This window comes from Lampetra planeri, chromosome 10, assembly GCF_965212315.1.
Source record: "Lampetra planeri chromosome 10, kcLamPlan1.2.h2, whole genome shotgun sequence".
Taxonomy (NCBI): domain Eukaryota; kingdom Metazoa; phylum Chordata; class Hyperoartia; order Petromyzontiformes; family Petromyzontidae; genus Lampetra; species Lampetra planeri.
Window position 1 is genome coordinate 2,838,919 of NC_136116.1, and position 27,895 is coordinate 2,866,813.

At 54.8% G+C, this 27,895-nt stretch overlaps 1 protein-coding gene across 1 annotated transcript in view; it reads right to left on the bottom strand.

Annotated features, from left to right (window-relative positions):
- Nucleotides 1-27,895, bottom strand: part of LOC144721127 (histone deacetylase 4-like) — a 128,114-nt gene that overhangs the window by 13,964 nt on the left and 86,255 nt on the right. The window contains exons 15-26 of the mRNA XM_078598522.1: nucleotides 27,538-27,671; nucleotides 26,133-26,250; nucleotides 24,819-24,868; nucleotides 18,955-19,062; nucleotides 18,601-18,656; nucleotides 17,950-18,037; nucleotides 15,350-15,469; nucleotides 14,105-14,202; nucleotides 11,488-11,606; nucleotides 7,386-7,519; nucleotides 1,783-1,867; nucleotides 194-347 (exon numbers count right to left, since the gene is read on the bottom strand). Coding sequence (XP_078454648.1) covers nucleotides 194-347; nucleotides 1,783-1,867; nucleotides 7,386-7,519; nucleotides 11,488-11,606; nucleotides 14,105-14,202; nucleotides 15,350-15,469; nucleotides 17,950-18,037; nucleotides 18,601-18,656; nucleotides 18,955-19,062; nucleotides 24,819-24,868; nucleotides 26,133-26,250; nucleotides 27,538-27,671 — 1,264 coding nt within the window. The remainder of the gene's footprint in view (nucleotides 1-193; nucleotides 348-1,782; nucleotides 1,868-7,385; nucleotides 7,520-11,487; nucleotides 11,607-14,104; nucleotides 14,203-15,349; nucleotides 15,470-17,949; nucleotides 18,038-18,600; nucleotides 18,657-18,954; nucleotides 19,063-24,818; nucleotides 24,869-26,132; nucleotides 26,251-27,537; nucleotides 27,672-27,895) is intronic.

Consider the following 27,895-nt stretch of genomic DNA (forward strand, 5'->3'; position numbering starts at 1 on the left):
CAATTTTATTGAGGCTGTATTGTGCAGTCATTGGCGACGAGATTGAGAACATCAACTCCACTACACTCAAGATTAAATTTTAATCAAGGAAGGCCGAGGCCTGGATTCGAACCCAGCGTCTCCGCGGTGGCCATCTTGGCGCTCTGACCCCCGCGCCACCTCGGCGATGTTGGCGTGACGGCGCTGCCCGCACCTGCCCTCCTCGTCGGCGCTGTGCTGCCGGCCGGCCATGGTGAGCGAGGCGAGCGCCGTGACGGTGTCGGCCTCCTCGCGCTCGTGGCCCTGCAGCTCCACGAGCGACAGCGCCATCGAGCGTGCGTAGCGGCACACGCACGGCCACAGCTTCCCTGCACGCGCGCACGTTCACACACGTGGCGCGCACGTTCACACACGCGTACTTACACACGCACGCATATAGGTACGCACGAACGTGCGGTACATATACCACGCACGTATATGTGTCTTTGTATACACGTGTATGGACACGAAGACAAAGACCCCCCGTATAGCCTTCACTTTTGGGGGAAGCGCTATTAGGGAGCACCTATGAAGGCCGCCATGACACAAGAGGGGGGGGGCGAGTGGCCGGCACAACGCCCGGCCGCATTTGTTTTCCCCCGTGGCGATGTTTACACACCACAACGATTACGATGGTGAACTGACGCACACGTGCAACCGGAAACCGCCACGCACACAAAACACACGTGGTCAAGGTCAGGCGCTCGCGCATAGCCAGGAACACGACAGACACATCGGCAACGCGAGCAGAGAGCGAGGTGGCGTGATCGACGCTGGACCAGCCACCGCGGCGCTGCCACAGGCAACCAGAATCATCGTTCTGTCCAACGACAGAACGAACGCACGCGTCGTTAACCCTTTTAGTGATTTTAGTGATCCACTGCTTGATGGGGCGGCAGGGGGGGGGGGTGTCTCCGTAAGCCGCGTAAGTTGTGGGGGGAGGGGGCTATTTTTGCCATGCTTCACTACGCCGGTCAAGTGCGGCATTGGTGGAGGCGGGGGAGCGCAGATGGTGGCGGTGTACGAGCACGTCACGAGACAACGGAATTCCCCCAACATCTACACACGGCACAGCCCCGCGAACCCGACGGGCGTTAGAAATATACCGCCGGTCAGGGAGGGCGTTCTGTAAGAATTCAACGCAGCTGCTAACGCTGCTGGTGCAGCCTGTCTGGATTGTGGTGCGGTGGGCGTGGGGGGGCTACTCCGAGAGGGCAGGTGCGGGTGGTATGAGGTGGAGTGGCGGGGGAGGGGTGGGGCATACGTGTGGGCTGTACGTATGTAGATGTTGAACTTCCGTACGTAGCCAACCACGCTAATCAAAGGTTCGGGGGAAGGACAACAAACTAAACGCAAAAAGCAGTTCTAAAGAAATGAGTTTTCAATCTAGGTGATGTAAAAGTGCATAGCTCCAGTGGCTTCCTAATATCAGAAGGGGAGAGCGTTCCAGACGGGTGCAGAAGCGCATCTGAAAGCGCCACGCGATGCGGTGACAGCCGTCTATGTTCAATGGTCAGCCAAAACCCACTGCTGCTGCTGCTGCGAGGATGTCCGGAGTTCGCGTGATGGTTTGTGCTCCTTAGACGAGATCAGTGAGGTATCGGAGTTCATTTGTGGCGTGTAATGAGTGCGACCTTATGACGTACGCGTCGCGGGGTGGCGCGTGTTGGGGCGTGGGTGGGATGAGAGGGTGCAGGGGGTGCGGGGGGGGGGGGGCGGGGCAGCGTCCTATGGCGGGAGTGCGCACGCACGTGCAGGCCTCACCCTGGATCTGGATGACCTTCTCGAGCGACGCCACCGCGTTTTGGTTTGGCCGGCACTGAAGGACATCGGCAGGCAGCGGCTCGAGCTGCACCAGGGTGGGGGGGGGGATGGGGGGCGGGGAAGGATTCGCAAGGAAGGGTTAAAGGATTGTCGTCATGCGAGACACGCACGCGCGTTTCACGTAGACCCGTGTAGCCCAAGCGCGGACAGGCCGGGTGTTTTTGGGAAGAATTTGGGAAAAATCCCCCCAACAGGAAGTGGATACCGATGCCGCCCCCCCACCCCCCCCACTTGACGACACGTGGTGCTCGAGTGAGATACTTTCGTAACACTTTCTCCTGTGTTGTGCGTTTTTGTTGTTGACTCACTACACATTACGGGAACTGGCGCTATATCTCAGGCACAGTGCGATAACGCACGACACGCCATCGATATATCACTGCGCCTAGAGAAAAAGTCTAAAACTAGAACGCCTCCAGTTCCATAAGAATTTGATTGAAATCGTCACCTTCTTCTCTTCGAGTGCTCAACCCGCCCGCGATTTCACGGCGGGCGCGAAAGAGCCCGAGCGTTGAAATTCTTGCCCCGAATTCCGCCTTTTCCAAGCGGAGTGAAGCAAACTGCACGGGAGAGCAATCCAAACAGATGCGCCGAGATGCCCACCATCGTTAGCACTCGATATCCACGCTTCGAGTTTGAAGGGTTGATTTCGGCAGAGCGGAGCCTTGGAACGAATTTGATTGCTGGCAAAGAAGCGTGACTTTACTTCGGTTTTCATCTCATCCCCAGAAATCTGTCCTCTTTCCACAGCCACGTGGCCAGCTTTGTTTCTAACCCTCGCAGTGTTCCCAAGTGTTTTTTGTGGTCACTTTGAAGTTGCGCGCCAGGGGCTTGGACGGCCGCCCCCCCCCCCACTGCCTCCTCTAAATCACGAGGGCGACGCTGTGGCACGCTCCTCATCCTCCTCCGACGTCGCGAGCCGCCACCTGCGAGGTAGCTGTGCAGCGGCGGGGGCACGTCGCGTGCGAGTGATGGGACGTGCGGTCGTTTGGAATTGCGCGCCGCGGAGGACGCCGTGTGGTACCTGGCGGGGTCGGCAGCACGCAAAAATACCACGGCTTCGACCGCTGCTTTGGGAAAATCCAAAGTCGGTCCCACGTGCGCCGCTACCGCTAACAAAAAAAGAGTCCTCGAGCAACGGGCGGAGGAATCCGGTGCCCGCCTGGTCCCCACACAGCACGCGAACGGCACGTGGGGGAGACCCGCTTCGTTCCGTCAATCAGTCAGACAGACGACACACAGGCAGTCAAGTCAGTCAGATCCATGATAGAGGTTTTTTTTATTATTTTGGGTTAGGTCGTGTAAATATAAATGTTGTGTCGTTAAACCCGCCGCCACCCGACAGCCAATTAGTAAGATGTGTGACGTAAACAAAAATGCCAATTAGTTACTCGTTCAGCACACCGGTGTGTTGGAGAGTAAACTCACCCAATTGTAAATGTTGTGGGTTTACTCTCCAACACACCGGTGTGCTGAACTAGTAACTAATTGACACGTTTTGTTTACGTGACGAACCTTACTAATTAATTGACTGTGTCGGGTGGTGGCGGTTTAACGAAACATTTATATTTAAGCGCTCTAACCCAACTAAACCCCCCCTCGATTATGAGTAAGATAGTCAATTGGTCGGTACGATACAAGGCCAGGAGGATAATCAGGAAGACACAAGGATGGGCAGAGACAGGAAGACCGTGATACAGACAGAGGGTCAATAAAATTGTGAAGGAGGCAATAGGGCAGTCAGACAGTCTGCCAGCAAGACAGCCAGACAGTGAGTAAGATGGTCATAAAGCCAGGTCGGTCAGAATATTGCCGGACCGCACAAAACGTGCACACCACTCTCCGCCTTCCATGATGTGGCCACCTCCACTGTCTTTAACGTCGTGTCGCCCCCCCCCCCCGCCCGTGCAGCACATTGCCTCCAAAGCAGCAGCATCACCGACATCATAATCGTCAATCATAATAAATCATCATCATCAACGTCACCATCAACATTATCCATTATCATCATCAACGTCATCATCATGCCTCAGAGTCAGCAACATGAGTACCGGTTTTGTGGGAAGTCAACACTTGTCATGAATCTTCTTGGTTCTTTCGGTAAAGTCACGTAGAAGGGAAGTAATAAAATAATAAAAATAAAACATAATAAAACAATTCTCACGACGTTTCGGCCACAACGCAAGCAGCCGTCCTCAGGCGAAGAATGAGAACATTATCAAGCTAGGAGCTTATATAGGTGTTGCGAGGAGGAGCGCCTTAACAAAAGAATGTGCATATGAAGAGGAATTTAGCATACCAATGGACAATGCGTAGGAGGTGGGCGGAGGGGTTTCAAAGTCCCATTATGCCCATGCATTATGCAGGATCAACAGCACCACGGGGGGGCGCAAGGAACAGCGTTAATAAAGGAAAGGAATGTTAGTGATATGTAGCTGCATTTACCAAACAACCACGTAGAAAACCAAAGTAAAAACTACATAGAAAACTACAATATAAACTGAAACTTACTATACTCTACAATAAGCTGAGTTACTAACAACAATAATAAATTACAATTCTACGTCGTAAGAAGTATATAATATACTTCCATCTAAACTTTATTCTCTTAGCATATACAGTACTATATACTGCCATAGATAATCCCAACATTAAATTATATACTGTATTGCTGTAAACCACCCTATACTTTATACATTTTAATATAACACTATGTATTATTCAACTCACCCTAATGTGTATCGAAATGGTTTATTACGTCCTTCCAATGATTGCTAAGCCTGAATCCATCTTCTCGGTTAAAATTGTCTCTGTGTTTGTATATGTGAATCGCCTCATGAACGAATCTCTCATGATAGCCAGATGGCTTGCAGAGAACCTCCGTCTTGGAGAAGTCAATGTCATGTGAGCCCACTGAGTTGTAACAGTGGTCTGCCACGGCTGAGGTGTTTGTCCTACCGTGTTTTAGATCAGCTTTATGTTCACGAATGCGGTCTGAGACGTGTCGTTTGGTTTCCCCAATGTAACTGCTACCACAGAGGCAACTTAGTTTGTAGACGCCAGGGTACTGTATGTCTGGAATCACATCTTTTACAGATGGTACCAGATCACGGATTTTATGTACTGTGTTGAATCGGACCTGGATCTTGTGTTTAATCAGGATTTTGGAGATCTTTTTTGTGACCCCAGCAATGTAGGGTAAGGTGATGGTCTTGAAAGGCTCCTCAACAGGATCTTTCTTGATGGTTGGAGTGATGGCTTTGCGGATTGTGTAGTCGGAGTAACCATTAGCCTTAAGAGCTTGGCGTACGTGTTTGAGTTCCCTGGAAATGTGTTCATGGTCGGAGATGCATTGGGCTCTATGATATAGAGTCTTGATGAGGGAATTCTTCTGGGATGGATGGTGGTGGGAATCCGGTTTTAGATAAGCATCCGTGTGGGTGGCTTTCCTGTAGACAGAGTGGCTCATTGAACCATCAGGTCTCCTTTTGATTAGGACATCCAAAAAGGGTAGCTTGCCATCATTTTCGACTTCCATGGTGAATCTGATGGCTGGGTGTATGGAATTGATGTGGTCGAGAAATTGGTCTAGAGCAGGCCGGCCATGTGGCCAGATGACAAAAGTGTCGTCTACGTACCTCTTCCATAAGGTCGGGCGTAGAGTGGCAGTCTGGATGGCGTCCGTCTCAAATTTCTCCATGAAGATGTTGGCTACAACCGGAGATAGGGGGGAGCCCATTGGGGTGCCCTCAATTTGCTTGTAGAAGGTTCCATTCCAGGTGAAGTATGTATTGGTTAAGCAGTGTCTCACCAGGGGGGGTACCCCAGCATTTAGTCCTTGATGAACCAAGTCTTCAATGATTGCGATGGTGTCAGGCACAGGCACCTTTGTGAACAAGGAAACCACATCAAAACTGACAAGCAGGTCGTCTGGGGACAGGGCAATCCCCTTGATTGTCGATACCAGGTCAGTAGAGTTTAGTACTGCAGAGGTGGTTTTTCCAGTGAAAGGCCGTAGGATTTCGGACAAAAAACGAGCCAGTTTGTAAGTGGGGGAGTTGATAGTAGAGACAATGGGACGAAGAGGTGTATCTTCTTTATGTATCTTTGGCAAGCCGTACAATCTTGGTGGCCTGGCTGCAGAAGGTTTCAACGAGAACTGTTTGGTCTGTCATGAAATTAGAAACGGACTGCCGGCCAGAAAAAATGTGGAATTTCCACAACGGTGTCAGAGTCACCATCATAATGATTGTAATGAACCACAGCCTCTTGTCCTTGAGAACCAGCGTTCTTTGGGTGCCTTTGTAGATTTTCTTCATTCTTGATGTGTTCCTTGCAGCTTTTATATTGAGTGCCGCTCTCAAGCGAAGCAGAATGGGTGTGATCCACTTCCTCTACAGGGGCCTCCAACAATGTGCCAAGAGTTAAAACTGCCGGGACTGGGGTTGAGGCCAGATTTCACCGTCTGCGCACAAGGTCCCTCGGAACATCGAGATGGCGCTCCGGCCTGTGTGCTCCATTACACGAAGCATCCGCGGTAATAAGTTGCGTCTGTCCCCCGAGAATCGATGGCGCACGCACAGCGTCTGGCAGGTACTCATCAGAATCTTTTTTTAGGGATGTGCCGAGCGATTTGGCAGCAAACACCTTCACACCGCCCGTTGATCACCGAGGGTAAGTTTGGCTGAGTAGATCGGTTTCCCCTCATTCGCGCTCATCCATATTCATCTCTCCCTCCCGATGCTCTGCGCCCAATGGCAGCGGACTGGCGACGGCTTCTTCGTCGAGGTCACGGGGCTGAGGTGTAGCGACGGCTCCCTGCTAGACCAAACTCCGGAATCATAATCTGTATTCATCCTGGAGGAATTTGCTTTCATTCGTTTCATATTTATGTACGTACATATGTTGAGCGTCTTTCACACTGAACGTAGCCGACCGTGCTAATCGGAGGTGCGGGGGAAGGACAACAAATTAAACACAAACATCTGTTCTAAAGAAATGAGTTTTCAATCTAGATGTAAAAGTGCATAGCTCCAGTGGCTTCCTAATATTGGAAGTGAGTTCCAGATGGCCGCGGAAGTGCATCTGAAAGCGTTCGATGCGGTGACTGTCTTTGTTCGATGGCCAGCCAAAAGCCGCTGTGACGATGACCAGCATTGGCGTGGCGATGGGTTATGCTCCTTGACGAGATCAGCAGCAAGGTATTGTGGGGTTCATTTGTGGCAAGCACTCTGTGTGTAATGAGTGCGACCATGTAATTGATTCGTTTGGAAACCGGAAGCCAATACAGCTCGGCGAGCACTGGACGGACGATGGTCGGATCTCGCAGTACCCCGTCACGACACGCGCCAACGAATTTTGTCCACACGCTGCAGCTTGGTAATGTTTATATTCTACGTGCCAACGAGCGTACGGGGGGCACGAGCGGTCGCCGCTCACGCAAAACACACAAACGGCGCACCAAAAGGCACGACAGAGGCAGTCGGCCAGACCGAGGCGTCTTTAGCGATGCCCCGGCGTGCAGCGTGCGTCACGGCGATCACCTGGTTGCCCAGCAGCACGGTGACGCACGCCTCGGAGGCATCGCAGATGGCGGTGAGGTCGTGTCCACCCTCGAGCGCGAGCACAACGCGTCCGCCCGCCAGGCTCATGAGCTGCCGCGTCAGGTACCCGAAGCCTGCGCGAGAGGGCACGTACGGGCGCACGCACACGAGCACACGCACGGGTACACACATGAAAGGACGCACGCACACGTGTACGCAGACAGCAACAGCCGCCACCATTTGTCACCCGCTAAGTGGAGCACCGCGGCGCTTGCGACAGGCTAGGAGCATGCTCGGGTCACGTGAGTTGTTGAAGGCTCGATGGCAGGGAGGTCACAGGACGGGCCAAGGGGTTATGGGTCAACCCGTACGTGCGCACACACACACGCAGGACAAGCATACATACACACGCACACAACACATACACACAACCATGTGCATCCACACACTCATATGCATAACAAAATGGGATAGCGTGCTTTTGGCCTGGACGGAATGCTGGGGCCCTGGTGGTTAGGGAGCGTCTGGCATGGTCGGTGTTTGTACGAGTGGCCGGCGGGTCCACCGCACCGCTCTCTCCAGCAACCGCGCCACGCCGCAGAGGCACGTGCACGCTTGTTTGGGTTGCACACACACACGGACACGCACGTGGATGCCCGCGCGCACACACACGCGCGACTACACGTGCAAACTGGAATACAAGCAAGAGCATGAAAACGCAACACATGTGCTGTGGTCAGGGAAATATGCGTCGGGACGAGACTCGGCTCATGATTAAGCATTGATTGGGAGCAGTCCCACAGCCAGGTGCAAGAAAAGGGCCTGCACACTCACAGAAGCACACACACACAGTATCCCAGCACACACACACACAGTATCCCAGCACACACACACACAGTATCCCAGCACACACACACACAGTATCCCAGCACACACACACACAGTATCCCAGCACACACACACACAGTATCCCAGCACACACACACAGTATATATCCCAGCACACACACACAGTATCCCAGCACACACACCCGCAATCTCCCAGAACACAAGCACACACAATCACTCTCAACGTGCACACACACATATACCCTCCCGGCACACAGCACACACACACATCCTGCATGCACATACGCACACAATCTGCCAGGACACATATACACATTATCCCAACGAACACAAAGACAACGATTCCCCGTATCGCCTTCAACAGACCGTTGGGGCTAGTGCTGTTTGCGAGCACCTATGAAGGCCAGCACAGCACACGAGGGAGTGGGAGGCCAGCGCCATGCACGGCCGCCTTTGTCTCCCCAGTGGCGATGTTTACACATTGCCTCAGGTACTGATTTAGGGGAGGCCGAGGACCGGTTCAAATAATCATCATTGGTGTTGGCCATGTGCGGGAATCAAACTCGGGCCGTCCGGGTTTGTAGCGCAGCACAGCGCTAACTTGCTGTACTACAAACACGCACAAACACACCCTCTCCCAGCACACACGCACACCCACGCTCCCTAAACAGAGCATGCTGGTCACGGTGCCGCCCCTGCACGGCACGTGCAGTTGAAAGCCGCGTTTTGCGGCGAGGTCACCGCCGCGCCGAGCGGTCCAACAAAAGCACGGCCGTCACGACGGCATCGCGTGCGCCGACTTTGGCAGACGCGCACGGGGCAGGATGTGAACGTCACCCTGGCAAGGACCAACTCACAAGGGCCTGCCCGGCGGCTCAAAAGGCAGACCAAACAGAAGGTAAACATCACTATCAGCAGCATCGTCGTCGTCTTCACCATCCTCATAAGCAGCAGAATCTAGATAATTATCACCAGCAACATGGGAAAGAAAATATAATGCGCCCATAGGGTGGAAGGCAGATGTAACCAAAGTTGAATTCAGCAGCATCGAAGGAATATTCTTCACCATCTGCAGTAAGAACATGATGGTCATCAGCAGCATGAGCAGCATGATAGAAGCAGCAGAATCAGAATATTTATTTACACTGGAGGAATCCAAAGAGCGATGCCATTTTTCACAGATGTCCAGCAGCAGCAACAGCAACGTCAGTATCCACACTGTACTTGAGATGACGGTGAACCTGATGACGCTGCTCACAACGTCCACGTTATGGCAACGTGACACGTGCGTCACGGCGCCCTCGTCAACGGCGGTCTGCAGGTCGCGCCGTTCCCAACCGCAGCCCCCCCCAGGATCACGCGGTAGCAGCAGCGGCAGCAGAAAGTGTGACGCAGCATTTCCCAGCGGCGCTCTCACCACCGCAAGGAAAACCACTCGCGGCCTCCCCGCCGTCTGCTGCTGATTGCGAGAGTCGTCATCGCCCGCACCACGAGGGGCGTGCGGCACGGAGGCTGGGCCGGGTGTGTTGGAGCGGCACTCCAGACTCCTCGTCCCCCCACGCAACGCACTCATCCCCATCCGTGCGGACGGGCGGGCGGGCGGGCGGGCGGACGGCACCCTCCCCCCCCCTAACGCACCCACTCATCGCACAGCACAGCTGCGGTACGCTGATGAGATAAACAGACCGAGTCGGGAGGGAGCTAGGCTGGGAGGGTTGGGGGGGGGTAGGTTAAGTAAGTGTTGGAATCGGTTAACAGATGTCTCTCCGTCAGCACCCCCGCCACCTCTCCCATCTCCTTCTCCTCGCCGACCTCTCTCCCCGAGTCCCGGGCTCCTCATGACCCCGCCCCTCCCTTTCAAATAGACGCCCACGGGGCCGCCCGGGCGTGCACGGCAGGGAGGTACAAACCACCTCGCCCCGCACGCTCGGCCATCGGGCCCCTCTGGTCACTTTCGACGCTGTCGGTTGGGGCAGGGCCAGGCCTCGGGCCCCTAGTGGGGGATCGCGGGTGGCCTTGACCATCTGGGTTTTTGCCGGCGATTTGGGGAAAAAAATAACTAACAAAAAATCTGCAAAAAAATCGAGCTGAGAAATGTGGCGCTGCTCGCCGCAAGCTTGACGCGGCGAGAGAGCTCTGCTCAACGTCCGCTCAAGCGACGTCTGCGTTGAATAAGGAGTTTTGGGAGTGGCCGATTGAAAAAACTCACATGATGAACGATACCTAAGCCCAATGTAAAACTAATTGCCGTAACAATAATCCAAACGCTAACCTCCAATGCTCAAGTGCAGCGAGGTATTTACAGTCGCGAACGGGCGACCCATCTCAAACTGGATGAGAGGCACGGAGGCAGAGTACGACAGAGGGGCGGAGTGAGACACACGTGCACACAAACGTACAGAAAGAGAGAGAGAACCAAGGCTGCGGCGTGCGGCCGGGCTGGAGTAATGATGTTGCCAGCGATTGTGTCCGGATGTGAGCGTGGCGCCCGTGCACGGGCCTTGGCAGTGGGCGGTGGGAAGGTGCAAATGTGCGTGGGATCCATCCCGCTCCCAAGTAAACACAGAACCGTTTTTAAACAATTTGCTTTATAAAGCAGACAGCGTTTTGATGTGAAAACCATTCAACTTGGGGGACATAAACAGCGGGCAAAGGCCAGGCAATTTTGCAGTGCGTAAATATAACAAATGAAGCTTAGAAACGTCGCGCAAATAATTTCACAGCTAATAGCTTTTCCATTTTTTCTTTGGCACGGTGTGAGAGAGGAGAAGAATCGGCTGTGGGGCTGGAGAAAAAGAGACACGCAAAGGAGACACAGGGAGCCGGTGCCGGCGATGCCACTGCGGCCAGCAACGAGCGCGCTGGCGCTGACCCAACAACCCCCAAACCTGACCTTGGCTCTGACCTTGACCTCAGCCAAATCCCGACCTCAGCCCCAGTATGAACATCGCCCCCCTCGAGTGACCAACCATGGCGTAGCGTCGCCACTCGTCGGGGGTAGCCATGGGGGAATGTACCCCGAGCTCCAGCATGGAGCGAACGGTGCCACCACAGGGGCCTCCCAGGGTTCAGAGTTCACCGCGGCCGGCGTTCGCATTTCTCCCGCTGGCGCCGTCAAGAGGTCGCGGGGACACGGGGGCAAGGAGGCGCCGGGCGAGTTCGGCCCGGGGGTTGTACGGTGGGAGTGACGGACGAGAGCTGTGGGGGGGGGGGGGGCAAGGAGTAAGGTGGCAGTGGCGGCGTGCAGAACGCACACTTAGCGGAGACGCTGTAGCCGCCGAGCTGCGGCGGGTGACCCTCGACGGCATCGAACCCGGCCGACACGAGCACCAGCTCCGGCGCAAACTCCCCCGCGATCGGCATCACCACCGTCCTGCGGGGACCGGGGTCGGGGGTCAGGAGGTGGACAATCGGCATCGTTTATTATTTTTATTTCCTCGCCTCCCACGCAGTGCATATTGAGGAGTCGGAAAGAAAGCGGTGTTTGAGATAATTACCAGCGAATCACAAAGGAAGGAAGTAATTACTATACAAATACACTGCTCACAATCAGTACACACAATACACACGAACTGACGAGAATAAATAAGTTAAACTGCCCTCGAAACTCCTCCCTTATTTGCTCACTTTATTTATTATTTCACATCATTCACACGCCCTCCGAGATTGACAACCCTCGTCATTTCATCAGCCGAGTTGCCGACCACGCGACTGCGCCCACATCCAACCTCCACGCGGTTACTGTGCGGCGTTCAACACAGGAAATCCCGCGGGCACCGTGACGTCCGGCGAAAATCACGCGCTCGCAAGTGACAAGGTGCCGGCGTTTGTTTAAAAGAATCTCGCTAACCGCTAACAAATGCTGACGGCCGAGCCATGAATGTCTTCTTTATACGCACCACCAGCATTGCTGTCCGCCCTTCCTGCTCACGCCACCCCCTCCTGGGACCCAGGGCCTGCCCGACCCAGATCAAGAGGAAGGTGAGCGTGGACAGACCCAGCCCTGGGTTGACTGCCCCCCCAGGTCCCTACAAACGTCCGAATCGGTTCTCTCCGCAGTGACGTTTTACAGCTGGAGAATAAATCGCGGCGAGACGTAAAACCGGAGCGACGGCTCCAAAACACTCGCAGCGGTGGCACAGTGCACCGTGACACGGAACATGCGCAGCGCGATCACCTGATACGCACAAACACAATACGCACACCACCAATGCGGCACGCAGTGCAATGCACCGCTCATCGCATGCACGGCGCACTTATCCGACGTGTGCACTCGCTCAAGTGCGCGCACACGCGCACAGCACGCACAGCACAGCGTGCGTGTACCGCAGAGCGGCGTGCGCGCAGCTGCTCGCGTGCACGGCCACTGCCGCGGCTGCCGGGATCGCTGCAGACGCTCAACCGTCCCGCCACGCGGAGATAAAAGGCAACGACGCAAAAATGTGCCCAAATAAAAAGCACACGGCCCTTCAATTTCGGCGCGAGCATTTTGAGCACCATCACGTAAACTGTCGGTGATCGGCAGAGACGGAGGGCGGACACTCGGGACCCCCTTTTTATTCATCTTGGTTCAAACGGCGGGGCCGGCATCAGAGCAGCAGAGCGCGGCGCTCGTTGCCAAAGCCGCCGATGGCTCGGTGCCGCGCCGGGGCAGCTGTTTGCCATTACGCCGTGAGATTCATAAGCGCGTGCGCCGCACTCCAACGCCGTAGGTGGGCGAGGCGTGATTGTGAGTTGTCAAAATGAGTTGTCAAATCCGTTAAATTGATAAATTGGCTTTGTGCGGTGTTAATATTCTTTTCTGTAATACTGTATTTGGGGAGCAGCAAAAAAAAAGGAGAGTTTTTGCCCTAATCTCCGTTGACGCATGGCAGGGCTGCAGCTCGCTCGGGCTGACGCTCAAATTCTGACTTCTGCGATTAAGCTGAAAATGATTACGAGCGAGCAATGCAGACTTCTGCGCGTCTCGGATGGAAATTGCTGCGAGCACGAGCAACCTCGCTCCCAGAAACCTATACCTGGTTGGATCGCAATCTCGGACAACTCCCCTGTACTTTTCTTTTTTACTCAACTTCGTTTCAACGCAAAATCAATTTCAGGACCCTTGCCACAATCACCGCACCGGCTTACGGGACGGCAATAACGGCGGTAACCGTACGCGGCCAGTTGTTGCAGACGTGACCTATTAGTGTGCACTCTCAGCAGGGGAACTCGCAGTGGGAGGGGGTTAAAATGGACAGGCGGCAGGAGAGGTTGTGGGAGGGGAGGGTTGTTGGGTGTGTGGTGGTGGGGGGAGGGAGGGAGGCAGGGACGGGGGGGGGGGTTGGGGGTGAGGAGCGGCAAAGTCCTCACACATGAAACGCGGCGTGCAAGGCCCCGGGCTAAACCGGCGGCACGGGCAGATTACGGCTAAATTGGAAACAGTCCGCGTGCTGCCAGGCTGGACGGAAAACAAACCGAGCCGTATGGTCTGAATTAGCGTCAAGTACATCCAGCTCGAAGCTCTCCCCTCCTCGCTTCAGCCCAGCTCAACGCAGCGCTAGACCATCCCAGGCCAGCCCAGCCAACCAGGGACGAGCAGGCAGTCCCACCAGCCCGCCCCAAATCGGCGACCTTAACCCCCCCCACCCCCCCACTGCTACCGCCCCCCGCCCCCACCACTAGCCATCGCTTTCATCTCGCGGCCGGTGAGCCGGGGGCCTCTGCTCAGGCAAGGCATGTGGACTGGCTGACATTTCGGCGTTTAAACTACCGGAAAGGGGGGGGGGGACCGCGTCGACAGAGCCAGCGGCCAGTCACCATTACACGTGCCGGCGAGCGACGGCAGCGCGACGACAGCGAGGGCTGCCGGTTGATGGCGGACGCCGTTACCTGAACGCGGCGAGGTACTCGGCGTCGCCCATGGGTGGGTCCACCCCTCCCGTCCACGCCACGTTCACCGTGAAGCCCACGCCAGGCCCTGTGCCCACCTGTCATCGTCGTCACAGGCACCATCATGATCATTATCATCACCACCACCATCTTATTGTCATTATCATCAGGGTCATTATCGTCATTGCCATCATCATGACCATCATCATAATTATTGTAGACACCATTGTCATCATGATTATCATAGTCACCAAAATAACATTTTCTGATATGCGTGTGAGTGTACGTATACAAGTAGTCATATCAGTCAGTCAACCCATGGCACCTGGGTCTGTCCCATTACCTGCCAACAGGTGTTTGACACCTAACGTGGCCTTAAAGTGCACATAGCCTGGCACAAGCGCCATGGTGACATCACCACCACATAGTGGCGAATGTCAGTTGTTGTTGTATAAATAGTAACAAAGACAAATTAAACTCCAACTGCAGAATAAGCCAAATGCTATGGGCCCACAAGAATAACGGTGTACATGAGGAGACATCTCGCATCTCACAGAACACACACTGAACACGGGATTCTGAACACGGCGCATAACGAGTGCACAGAAACGCTGTAATCATAGGCTGCCAGGGAACAGCGGCAATGACAGGAGAGCATAGGTCTGGCTTCCTGTGAGCGTCCGCTGCCACCAACCGAGACCCTCCACGCAGTGCCACGGGAGGTGGGGGGACAGGGCTCCCAGACCGCAGTGCGGGGAGATGAGACACAACAAAGAACTATTGAGAAAAATTCTTCACTAAACAAATTTTATTTTACCAGGTAAGGCCCACTGAGCTATGTAGCTCTTTTTCAGAAACGACCTGGCCACAAAGGGCTTATCACGTGGAACATGTATAGCAGCCAGTACTCTAAACGCACGCTTCTAAATGTGGAGGGAAAAACCGGAGGACCCGGATACAAAATCTGCGCGACCACGGGGAGAGAGACATGTAAACCCCAAATATACAGCAGGAGTCCAGGTCAGGATGGAACCCACGACCTCCGGTATACCGGGCGAGGTAGTTGACATCTTGCCACCATGGCGCACCTCTGACTTCTGCGAAGACGAGTAAGGCCTCGGCGAGTTGGGGGCACCCGTGGGATCCCACACGCACGCGGTCCCGCACGCGCGCAATCCCACGCGCGCAATCCCACACGCGCAATCCCACACGCACGCGGTCCTGTACGCATGCAAGCAGCCTCACCTCCTCGGGAGCCCCGCTGCCCGGGAAGAAGTTCCCGTTGTCGTAGCGGTGCAGCGAGACATAGAGGACGCCGGGGTCGCTGTAGAACGCCTGCTGGGTGCCGTTGCCGTGGTGCACGTCCTGAAGCAAGCGCACACGCACGCACGCACACGCGTGAACACGTGGGAATGAAACCGTGACGTGCACAGGAACACACCAACACGCACGCAACGCGCAAATAAAAACACAGACGCACGCACTCGAACAGACGCGGCACGTGAACGTACATGCACACGAACACGCGCGGATCTGCTCGAATACACGGACGGCACGCACACGCGACAAACATCCGCATGGACACTAAAACACAAACATATGCTTAAACACAATAACAGACACATACAAATGCAAGAACATAGAAATAAGCAAAAAGACGCACAAGCACACATCGGTGATGAACACACGATGAACAACATGCTTGGCCACCTTTATCTCCCCAGTGCTGATGTATACACACCGCACCCGCTACTCATTTATCGCTTGCTCTACCTAAGGGAGGCCCAGGACTGGTTCAGATACCAAATGTCTTTGAAGTTAACCATGAAATAAACTCAAATGACCGCGTTTATAGTGCAGTGTGAAAACTACTGCACTACTGCTCAGCACACAAACACACGCACATGCAAACGCACATGTGAGAACAGAGACACACAAGAAAATGCACAAACACATTTACCGTCAGGCTTTGGCCCAGAGTAAACACTATTCATGGAATACCAACACTTAAAAAGGAGTACAGGCAATACCAGTAATTAGTTTGCTGGATATTCATACAAATACTCAGCGTTACGTATGCACAGGATGAAACTGCTTTCAGACATGCAATGCAAGCCACACCACAGAATTAGCGCAGCGAGAACGTGATAGCGGCTTAACGGAGAACGGTGAGTCACTGCACTTGCTCATTTGCACCACGAGGGCGCGGTGTTCAGTGCCGTCTGTGGTGGATCGGTGGGTGTGGGTGAGTCCACCAAAAAGGTGTCCACCACCCCCATCAGCCGCACGAGGACGATCCACCGCTACCCGGGCCATAGCGTGCCCAGCGACCTGAATCTCCAGGCGGAGCCTCACACCCCACCCAGCGTTGCCAACTCTTTAAAGTGGAAAGTTACCAAACGAACCTCAAAATGTCACCAGATAGACCTTCTTAAAGCCTCTGGAGCTATGCACTTTTACATCTAAATTGAAAACTAATTTCTTTACAACTCCTTGTTGTTGCGATTAGTTTGTTAGTCCTTCCGCCGCACCTCCGATTAGCACGGATGGCTACGTACGGTGCGAAAGACGCTCAAGATACATACTAAAGATATCAGTCGGTAATTTACCAAGTGTTACGCATAGTAAAGTGATACAGCAGCCTAATGTATGATTTTTTTTTTATTAGTGATACAGAATCCTTAATTCACACCTGGAATTGCTACTATAACCTAATAATGCCCCTTGTCCAGGACAACCACTCGATACGTCACTTGTCGTTAAGACAAGATGCCTTCACCCAGGGCAAACCAAAAAGCCACTGGATTTGCCGATAAATCGCCGAGTTGGCATCACTGGAAAACACCTCGCTTCCGGCAGAGGCTGCAGGGGGGGGGGGGGTCAAAGGACCCTCAAAGCCGCACGAGCGAGTAAGGGGGCTCATCAGCCCCAGAGACAAAAACGCTCCTTCACACGAAGCGGGGAAGCCTCGGTGTTTATTTAAGTTAATGACGATGGCAGGGTGCGGCCAGGGCCTAGTGAAGGCCCGGCCATTTTCCCAGCGAGCGCCGCGGGGGCCCCGGGGCTGTTTGTGCACGGCCGGGGGCCCCACGGGGGGCGAGGGGTCGGCGGTTCTGAAATCTCCGGCCTCCTGCCGGGGCTTAGGCTTTGCAAACAGATCAAATGCCGTCCCTTCCGTCAAACCGCCGCACCAATCTCTTGCCTCAACTCCGCCTAGGCCTCAGCGCCTGCCCTTGTGAGGAGGAACTGCAGTGTGCATCTGTCTTTATGAGGCACTTCACCATTGGTGGCTGCTGTTTAAGGCACTTCGCTATTTATGTTTATGTTTAAGGCACTTTGCCATTGGTGCTTGCCTTTTAAGGCCCTCGACTATTTCAGAATTTTATTTAAGGTATTTTCCTATTGATGTCTGCCTTCTAAGGCACTGTTATTCATATTTATGGTTTAAGACACTTTTCCACTGATGTTTATATTTCTATTTCAGGCACTTTAATTAACACGTGAACACTGGTGCCTGCCATTACAAGCACTTTACACCTGCGCGTAACATTTCACACATGCGACGTCTCCTCAATGTGCCAATGTGGACAATGTTCGTGCCTTTCGAATCATGGTCATTTATAGCTGCGAGGGCCCCAGGAATGACACTTTCACAAGCATCGGATGCCAGTCCATGTTCTCCCTGCCTTCTCCCCTGGATCCCAACAACTCAACGGCCATTGTGAGGAACGGGGCGACCAAGGGAGATGAGCACCGTACGTCAGGGCGAGAGCGGTAGGGGACAGGGGGGCATAGGGAATGAGCGACGGGAGTGACTATGGTGGGGGGTGATGGGCAATGCTCACCCAGTCCACGATGAGGATGCGGCTCAGGTGCAGGCGCTGCTGAAGCATCCGTGCAGTGACCGCCACGGAGTTGAAGATGCAGAAGCCCCTGCGGACAATCGATCAAGGCCAGAGGAGGGTGGGGGGGAGTGCGGGGGGAGTGCGGGGGGACACGATGCCATGTGATCAACAACTGCGGCAGCAGAAGCAGTGGCGGAACAACAATTGGAGTAATGTTAACAATAGGCTTGTTTCAATCTTGTCCTTGATAACGTTGACATCCACTGACGAATGAAGGTCTCCGCATACCATTGCCATCTCTTGCAGTCAAGTCTTGTGACGCAACAATCCATCTAGTTCGTGGACGCAAATGTTTATAATTTACACGTCATTTGAATAAATCCTCAATGCGCACATGCACGGTCTGACGGCGTGATCGCAAGACTCGACAAATTGTAGTTGCACATTTACCATCGCCCACCCAGCCGGGCGGCATCACAAACAAGCACTCGACCCCACAATCGTGCCGTGGCGCTCTGCAGCTATACCAGGTCTCCCTTTGCAAACAGAACTGTCGAGTCTCAATTGAGCTCTCGCTTGGTTACGAGTGGAGGCCGTCACCCACTCACATGCCCGAGCGCTAATAGATGAACGCCACCGAGCAGCACTCACATGGCGAGAGACTCCTCCGCGTGGTGTCCTGGAGGCCGCACCACAGCAAAGCCATTCTGGCAACGACAAGACGCACACGCGGGCACACTCGCGCGTAACTACACATGCGCGCATTCACAGGCGGACAATAATCCTCCATTTATCATTAGGGACGGTTGGGGCAAGTGCCGTTAGCGAGCACCTATTAAGGCCAGAACAATGCACGAGGGGGGTGGGGTGCGGGGCCAGGTGCTGGGGTGGCTGAGCCACGTTAGCTCACTCCACCCGTCTATGGCCGTCACGGCCCGGGCTGCCAGGCCTCGCCGCCACTGCCCTGCGCTGCCTCCCGGTGGGCGCCGCCGCCGCCGGCCTCACCTTGAGCTCCCCGGTGGCCACCTTGAAGGCAACCTCGAGGACAGAGCCCACGGCGAGCCGCGCCGCCATGGCCGAGTGGGCCTCGTTCCAGATCGTGTCGCTGTCCACCTGGACAACGACGACAACAGCGCTGGAGTTAGCGGGCGGTTAGTGGCGGTCACCGGTTATGGGCGGTAAGCTTAATCCAGGCCCAAAAGCTTGCATTAAGCAAAAACCACGACTGGATATTCTATTTCCATTTCTTTAGCATTCAAATGCGACTGCATCTGAAGACACTGTATAGGCATTTTTATTTTTCAGAGCAGCAATCGGTCATGGGCACAGGAAGGGAAAGTCTTGAGCCTGGAACAGAGGCAGGTGTTTGACAGCATACTTGGTGCTGATGCTCTACAGATAGTAAGGGAAAGCGCTGTTAGTGAGCAGCCATTCAGACTGGCACGACAAATTAAGTGTTGGGGTATCCAGCATCACGCCAAGGGCAAATAACACGCACAAAGACAAAGATTTCCCGCGGAGCCTTTAACAGACTGTCGGGGCAAGCGCTGTTAGCGAGCACCTGTGAAGGCTAGCACGACACACGAGGGAGGTGGGTGGCCAGCACCACGCCTGGCTGCCTTCGTCTCCCCAGTGATGATGATGTTCACACACAGCAACCAGGTACTCGCTCGAGGGGAGACCCAGGACCGGTTAAATTGACATTGCTTATGGCTTTTTTTTGGTGATTTCGAAAAGTTATTTGGTTTGGCCATGTTTGTTTGTTGTAGTACGGAGTTAGAATGCTGGCTTTAATCTGAGTTGTCTTGTGGTTGTTGTTGTTGTTGTTTGACTTGCATCCCACTGGGATTTATGCACAGCGTTGTTGTACGGTGCTTTTTTCCTGGATTTTTCTGTTTGCGCATAGTCACTTTAAGATGTTTTCTTGTTCATGTTTTTGTTTTTTTTGTTGCGGTTGCACCCGATTCAAGAGCCGAATGGCTCACAGGGCTATACCAAATAAATGAAACTGAGAAAAACTGAAATATTCACCACTGTTATTGGTTACGAGCGGGTATCGAACTTCATAGCGAGGTATGGTAACCACTCTGCTACCGCTCACCGTGTCATTTACACAGACACACACAAAGATGTCACGATTAGCTTACAGGCTGTTGAAACACACTGGCCAAACACATGCACAGCTTAAGAGAACCTCACAACAGCCTAATGAGGTTACGGATTGTGTAGCCTCGTGAGCAAAACCCAGGAAATTTGCTCAAATTAGTTTTGCATTAGCGTTGCTACTCAGCTGGTGGAAATTGTAAAACTGAGGATGCATTTTTCCACAGCTGTAATTTATTTACTTCACGCACGCTGAAACAAGCGCGGGATGGGAATTCGCGCAAGCATGCGCGCGTACACACGATGATTTCATTCCAGAAAGAATTCTTCCTCGAAACGCGCGTCGTCGAAGAGAGAGCAAAAAACGCTCAAGAATAAAAAAACGCGTTTCTCTTTGTGAGGACAGAAGCCAAGAAAACAAACAAAAACAAACCCAGGGCCATCATCAAAGGCCAAGCGCCAAGCTCATGTGAACAGAATGAGTCCTCCACCCCCACCACGGAGGAGATCCCCATGAACTCCTCCCCCTCCTCATTCCCCCCGCCCCCTGCCCCCCACAGTCCAGGCCTCCTGTGGCAGATGGCGTCAATCTGACCTCCTGTGGGGGCCCGGCTCCCACCCCCTGCAGGGAGACAGGAGGGGGGGCACGAGCACGGGGAGGGCGGGGGGTGGCACGCATGCAGACCCCATAACCCACCCCCCTACAACCCAACAACCCCCAAAATAATTCCCTAGCCGGCTCTACAAAGTTCACGGGCCCAGGCTGCGGTGCGATTCTCGTGTTTTGTTTGCGCGTCCGCCGTAGGCGCGGCTGCGTCGGAGCGGGACGATCGCGGCCGGAGGTGCCCCACGAGCACCACGTGGACGTTCGCTGCTGCGTCGCGGAACGGCGCGGCGACGACGGCGGCAAGAGCCAGGTTTGGTGATTTATGGCGGAGCGGAGGCGTTCGACACTAAACTGCGGTCTCCTCCCCCACGCCGCTCTCCCCCGCTTCTAGCGGGGCGGCAGAGCGGCACCGTTTTACGCGCAGTTTACGAGAAACAAAAGATTCCTCGCCCTAAACCAACACAAACACCGACGGGCGGCAGTGGCGGCGGCGGCGACTGGGGCAGCTGTCGGCGGACGTCAAGTGTGGTGCGAGTGAGCGACGGCGCCGTCTCGTGTGACACGAATGTTGGCGTCTCTCACCAACGTGTGTCACATGGCGCTGCCTCCAGCTCCACAGAAGTTCTAACTAACAAATGTCGTGCAATGCGTAAATCGAATCGAACAGGTGAGATGGCGCCAGGGTGAAACCTTCTCTTCTCATGGGGGATTGCTCACACCACTCGGGTCCCCGAGACTTTTGACTTTGCCAACAACGCACCGACAAGAAAATAAACAAAAAATATCCAACGTGCCATAGGTGCATAGAAATGTTACCTTTCACTGACAGGTGGCCACGCCTAAACCCAGCGACTCGACTCGCCAGGATTTTCATCCTGGGGCACGAGAGCAAGCGATGGGGGGGCGGAACCTCCGAGCTCAACAATAGGACTCGCTAAAGGAAGGAAGTCGATCGACCAATGGGACTCGGCTCATCAGCAAGGAATGCCTGCGCTGCAAAGGCAGTGGCCGTGGCCCCATGTGTTTCCCATCCGTTTGCGTTCCCGCGGCGATAATTGCATTCGGTGTCGCGAGCGCACGCGCGCGGCCGTGAGCGCCGCCCGGGCGCACGGGCCGGCAACAGCGCGCGTGGCGCCACCAATCAATTACGCGCGCCAGGCGGAACGGCGCGCAAGCCGGCGCCCTGTTTGCGAGCCGCGTTGGCGAGGCGGGGCGGGTGGCACGACCGAGAACAGCGGGAAAAAAAACGATATCAGAACGAGGGGCGGACGCGCCGATAGCGCGTCCTCGCTCGACGCAAACAGGGGGTTTGAATAACGCTGACGTGCAAAATGGGGAGGAGGGGGGGACTGCTTACGGTTTGGCCGAGAGCCACCGCTTGTCACTGATTCTTTGGAAGAAAAATAAAAACAAAAAAACGTGAAAATTGATGTTGTTTGTGCACTTTGAAGTGCCGTTTTGAGAAGGGGCCCTTTCATGTCTGTAAAACTAAGAATGATTTAGCACGTGCAGGGGATCAGATGGAAGGCAGGGGGCGGGGGTTTCGGCAAAAGCCACGGATGGGAGAAAAGAATGGGAGGAAAATAACACATCGTGTCCTGAAGAGTCTCATGAAAAACGTAGCTTTGTTTTGATTCTTTTGTTTCGCTCAACTCAAAGGGAACACAAAATGCTGGTGTTTGCCTTGGCTCCCGACATAAAGTCATGCGGGCCTGGTCTGCGCCTCGGCCCCAACGTCTCCCTGCCTGCTTCGAACGACAGAAATGAGCACGCGAGTTACTGAGCGCCGTGCGCGTTACAGAGAGGACCGTGGGGTGCCATGGTAGCGAGATGTTAACTACCTCGCCTGGTATACAGGAGGTCCTGGGTTCAATCCCAACCCGAACGCCTGCTGTATATTTGGAGTTTGCACGTTTCTCTCCCGGTGATCATGTGGATTTTTCTCTGGGTCCTCCAGTTTCCCCTTCGACATTTACAATCAACATGCATGCTTCACTCCCGGGAGACGGTCGAGTGTGCTCTCCAGGTGAGGGGGGAACAGCTGCCCTTGGTGGAGGAGTTTAAGTACCTTGGGATCGGCTGGCAGATCGGTGCGGTGTCCGCAGTGATGTGGGCGCTGTACCGTTCTGTGGTAGTCAAGCGAAAGCTGAGTTCTCGAACAAAGCTCTTGGTTTACAGGTCGATCGACATTCCCACCCTCACCTATGGTCATGAGCTTTGGGTAACGACGGAAAGCATGAGATCGCGGGTACAAGGGGCCGAAATGAGGTTTCTCCGCAGGGTTGCCGGGCTCACTCTCCGTGATCGGGTGAGCAGCTTGGCAATCCGGGAAGAGCCTCAGATTCGAGTCGCTGCTCTTCTGGAATGAGAGGAGCTAGCTGAGGTGGTTTGGGCACCTGGTAAGGATGTCCCCCACTAGACTCCCCCTGGAACTCTGCCGGGCATGTCCCACTGAGCGAAGGCCCCAGGGCTGGCCCAGGACACACCAGGCAAAGGGAGATCTGGACTGCCCGACTCAACACGCTGCCGCCGGGACCCTCACCAGGACAAGCGGATTGAGGAACGAACAAACGACGCATTTAGGGTATTTGGCTGCTTCGTTGAGCTTTCATGTGGGCCAGGTCGCGTCTGACAAAGAACTGCATAGCTCGGTGGGCCTTACCTGGTAAAATAAAAATAGCTGAGTTTAGTAAAGACGCATGTGCCAGATCGAGTGAAACGGCAGCGGCGGTTTGCACGATTCCTCCTATTACTGAGTAAATTAACAAATAGGCTGCAGAACCTCCGCGTGTTTACATTGGCTCCGGCCATTTAAAGCCGACCCATCAGGGGAATGAGATAAAAACGTTATTATTTTATTCAATTGGATTTTGCTCCTCGCAGCTTTTAGCTTCGCTACATCCACATTCAATTTTCACCTGCACGGGGGGGGCGTTCAATTCGCGCTCAACGGTTTGAGGCAGCCTCGTGCATAACGATTACGAACGAGTTTATTTATAGCGTAAGTTTCCAGATTAAAAACGTCTCCTCGCCCGTTCCCGCCCGCACGCCTGGCTCCTCGCTCGCTCGATCGTGTTTAAGATCCCCGCTCAAACGACAACAACAACAAGGCCAAGTGCGGCGCGAGAGGCTCTGGTTCCTGCATTTGGAAGCCCGTGGTCCCGCGGGAGGCATGCACACGCACTCCTCTCCCGCTGCGGGGTGAGCGGTGAGGGGTGAGAGTGGATGGGGGTGGGAGAGGGGGGTGAGCGGGCGGTGAGCGAGCTGAGGGTTCGCGCAGGTGTGGCACGCACAGTGCGGGTGAACTCGCCAGCTCGCAAGCCCCCAACGGTGAGTTCATTCCGCACACACTTACAGCTTCCTCTGGGGCTTGGCCAAGGTGCACTCATTTAGCAATGTCTAACCTAAGTGGATTTCAAGTCCCCGAATAGAGCGGCTACTTGGGTTTCCACGCGTAATGAGACAAATCCACGGTCGGAGAGCGCACGCCGAGTCGCAGGGCGCCCCCCCCATTCCAAACCCTGCAGCGCACGTTCCGCAAATGTTTAACAAATTTAGTACGCACGCGCACACCCACGCGCGCACCCGTGCACCCACGCACGCACGCACCCGTACGTGCATGCACGCACGTACCCCACGCACACATGCACGCACCCAAGCACACATGGACGCACACAAGGCGAAGCCAAATCCTCTCCCAACGTGTCGCACCCACTTTGTATATTCATCATTAGCCGTGTCGAGGTCAAAGAGGCTGGTACCATTATATACGCCAATCATAGGGCCGCCATGACGTGAACGCGAACCGGAAAGACGGAGCAGCCTGGGTGATGAAGAGTGGAATTCGGGATTGTCTGCAGGATTCAGAAGAATTTGAATCCAACTGGGAAGAGCTCCCAAGCCGGGGCTGCTAGCTGAGTCGTTCCCACACTCCGCTCCGTCGCTGTTTTTGCAATAAGCTAGGAAGCACGAAATACCGTGTTTGATCTCTCTCGGAGAAACCCGGGAGCATGCATTTAACCCATCAGGACTAGGCATGGACGGGTGAGTGGCAGGTCCAATTGCTTTGCCAATCACGTGGTCAGGTTCCCCTGAAGGACCCTTGAGCCTAGCAGCGCAGGCTCTCGCTCAGGCTCTTTGGCAGGAATGACAAACTCACCCCGAGGCCTCCGCACGGCAGCATCACCAAGGTCTTCTGAGATGACGGCCCTGGGGTGGGGATAGGCGGGGGGGGGGGGGTACAGAGACGGACGGACGAGCCGTTTCAACGAAACCGTAATTTGGTTTATCGCGCGGGTCAGCGTCGCCGCAGCCGCGGCTCTGTTGGCGGCGCACGCCTCGGCCTGCCGCTAAACCGGCGTTCACAAAGAACGTTTCTCTGAAGGGAGCTGCCAAAAAAACGAAAACCACAAAAGCCGCATCGCCGAGAGAACATAGGAGGCCATTTTGATGGGAAGCGGTCGTGTCGTTTATTTTAGTATTGCGTTTCGTTTATTTGTGTTTTTTTAAGTTTGCAGACCGAAACAAAAACACCGCCGATAGTAAAAGCCAAGCTGGGACCAAGCGGGCAGAGAGAGGGGGAACGGAGAGCGGGGGGGGAGAAGGATTCTTGCGGAGGAGCTCTCTCCCCCCAAACAATGAGCGACTCGTGCGACCACGAGCGGCAGCGGCCGTCCCCAAGCCAACAGCATGGCGGGAGGGGCGCCACAGAAATTGCGGTGGCTTGAAGGAGGGAGGCCAAGCTGAACACCAGAATGGTGGTTTGGGCGTTGCCGCGTTGCGTTAACGTGGGGGGACGCGGCCACGCGGGCGGGGGAGGGAGGGAGCGGGGCGGGGCAGTGCAGGACGGGATCGATGGGGGAGCGCCGGCGCTGTGACCGACCGGTCATGTAGAATGGGAGACGCACGGCCTGTGGGCCTGCGGAGGGTGGAGGCCCTCTAGGTAGGAGCTCCTCATAAATGATGAAGAGATGAAAAACAGGCTTTTCGTGACGGCAGCTGCAACGCATATTTTGACACTCAATTACGCGTCCGCAATATAATCCACTCAGGCGCTGGCTAGCGTTGGGCTTCTTTAAAATCCGAGATTCGGGGATTGACTTGTTTTTTTTTCTTTATTTGTTTTGACCACAGGTGACAAAGAAGCCAAATTAGGCCGGGCCGCGCGTGCCTGCCGGCAGCGGCGTTGGTCACGAGCGGGCAGCGACAGCAGAGCGGAAGGAGTCCGAGAAAGCAGCAGCGGCGGGGGAGGGGCGGCAGCGAGGGAAGCGAGGCAGGAGAGCGCCACAAAATTGGCTACTGCTGGAGAGGTGGGGGTGGGTAGTGGGGGGGGCTCAAGATGCACAGCGGGGGGAGGGGGGCGCGCTGGGGTGAGTTGCGTGCAGGGAGGAGGAGGAGGGGGGGCGGTAGAGGTACACCGGGGGCACACGGCACAGTTGGGATGGGCGGGGGATCGGCCCACGCATGGCAGTACCGAGCAGCTTCTTGTCGAGACGGTGCTGGCTGAGCGAGCTGGCGCCGTAGAGCAGAGTGTAGCGCTCGGAGTGCACCGACTGGATCTCCTCCAGCGTGGCTTTCCGTGGCCGTACGCGCTACGGCAAAGGCAAAAGACAAAGATCCCCCCCCCCCCGTGTAGCCTTAACAGACTGTTGGTGCAAGTGTCGTTAGTGAGCAGCACCTTTGAAGGCCGGCACGGCACACGAGGAGATGGGTGGCCAACACCACGCCCGAGTGGTGATGTTTACACACCACACCAGGTCCTCATTTGAGGCTGAGTCAACCTTGGGGAGCCCATGACCCATTCAGATAATCATCACTGGTGTTGGCCGTGAGCGGAATCGAACTCAGGTCGCCGGGTTTGTAGCGCAGCGCGCTAACCGCTACACTGCCGCTCCCCACAGTTCAGATGTCACAAACACACACACGTGTATGAACTAGTGCACAAGCACACACGTGCATTGCACACTCTTACGCAAGGTGCCGCCACTGAACGAGATTTTGACAAATTAGGCCGACGGTCGTGGGCGAAAACCCAGAAACGCGACGCCGCGTTCACCTTTGCCCCAAACGACCTCGCGCTTCCACAAATGAAAGGCGCTGCACGGAGCGAGCGATACGAGTGGTTTGTGGGAACGCGTTTACCTCGAGCGTGGGAACACACGTGCGCAGGACAAGCGCACACACTCGCACAAGTGCGCACACACACAGGTGCGTGGGTATGCCGGCACAGCGTTAACGGTGTTAACAGGCTGCATGGCTAAGGGATGTCAAGGTCTGCGTGGCACGCAAAGCGTTTGGCGAGGCCTGCACCACCCCGAGACGTATCTGTCTCCCCCACTGTTGATGTCAATACAACGCACCATGTGCTCATTGAAGGTGCAGTTGACCTAGGGGAGGCCCGGGACTAGTACAAATATACGAGCGAGAATCAAACTCGGGTCGCCGGGTTTGTAGGGCAATGCGCTAAACACACTTTACGACCGCTCCCAAATAACATTCATGAATAATATTGCCTAACACTCACATAAGCTAGTCTGCAACATCATAATGGCTCAAAAGACAAGCCAACGGGCTTGGGCAGAACGTTTCGCTTGAAGCATCAATCCCCAGTGGACGAGTTTCACGAGTGGCAGGCCAGAGGAGCGAACACGCCTGAGAATACGTACACCGTGGGGACGGAGCAAGGTACTGAACTTCTTTTGCACCATACATAGCCATCCATGCTAATCGGAGGTATGAGAGAAGGACAACAAACGAAACTCGTTGGCAGGTGACAGATCACTGAGATCACAGGACCGCGAAAGATGGCAGAGGCGGCCTTAGCGGAGGGCCTTCCATCCAGCGGTGGACGGAACACGGCCGATGTCAAAGACACTCACCTCGCACTGTGTGGCGAGCCCCGTCTCCTGCAGGCGCGACCAGATGCTCTGGATGCGCCCGGCGTGCTCCGGGTGGAACGTGTTATCTCCGCAGCTGCACTGGTGCTTCTGCATCTGCGTGTCATACGCCAGGCCTGCATGCGTGACCGGGGGGGCGGGCAGCACGGCACAGGACAGCGCGACGCGGGTCAACACAGCGTCGAGACGCGCCCGCATCTCAGGGCGACGTACAAAAGCAAATTCACATTCTTTGGTTCTTTCGGTAAAGTCCCGTAGATAGAAAAATAATAAAAAAATAACGGTAATAAAAATAAAATAATAATAAAATACAAACCACTAATGTAGACGGTAGTCTGGT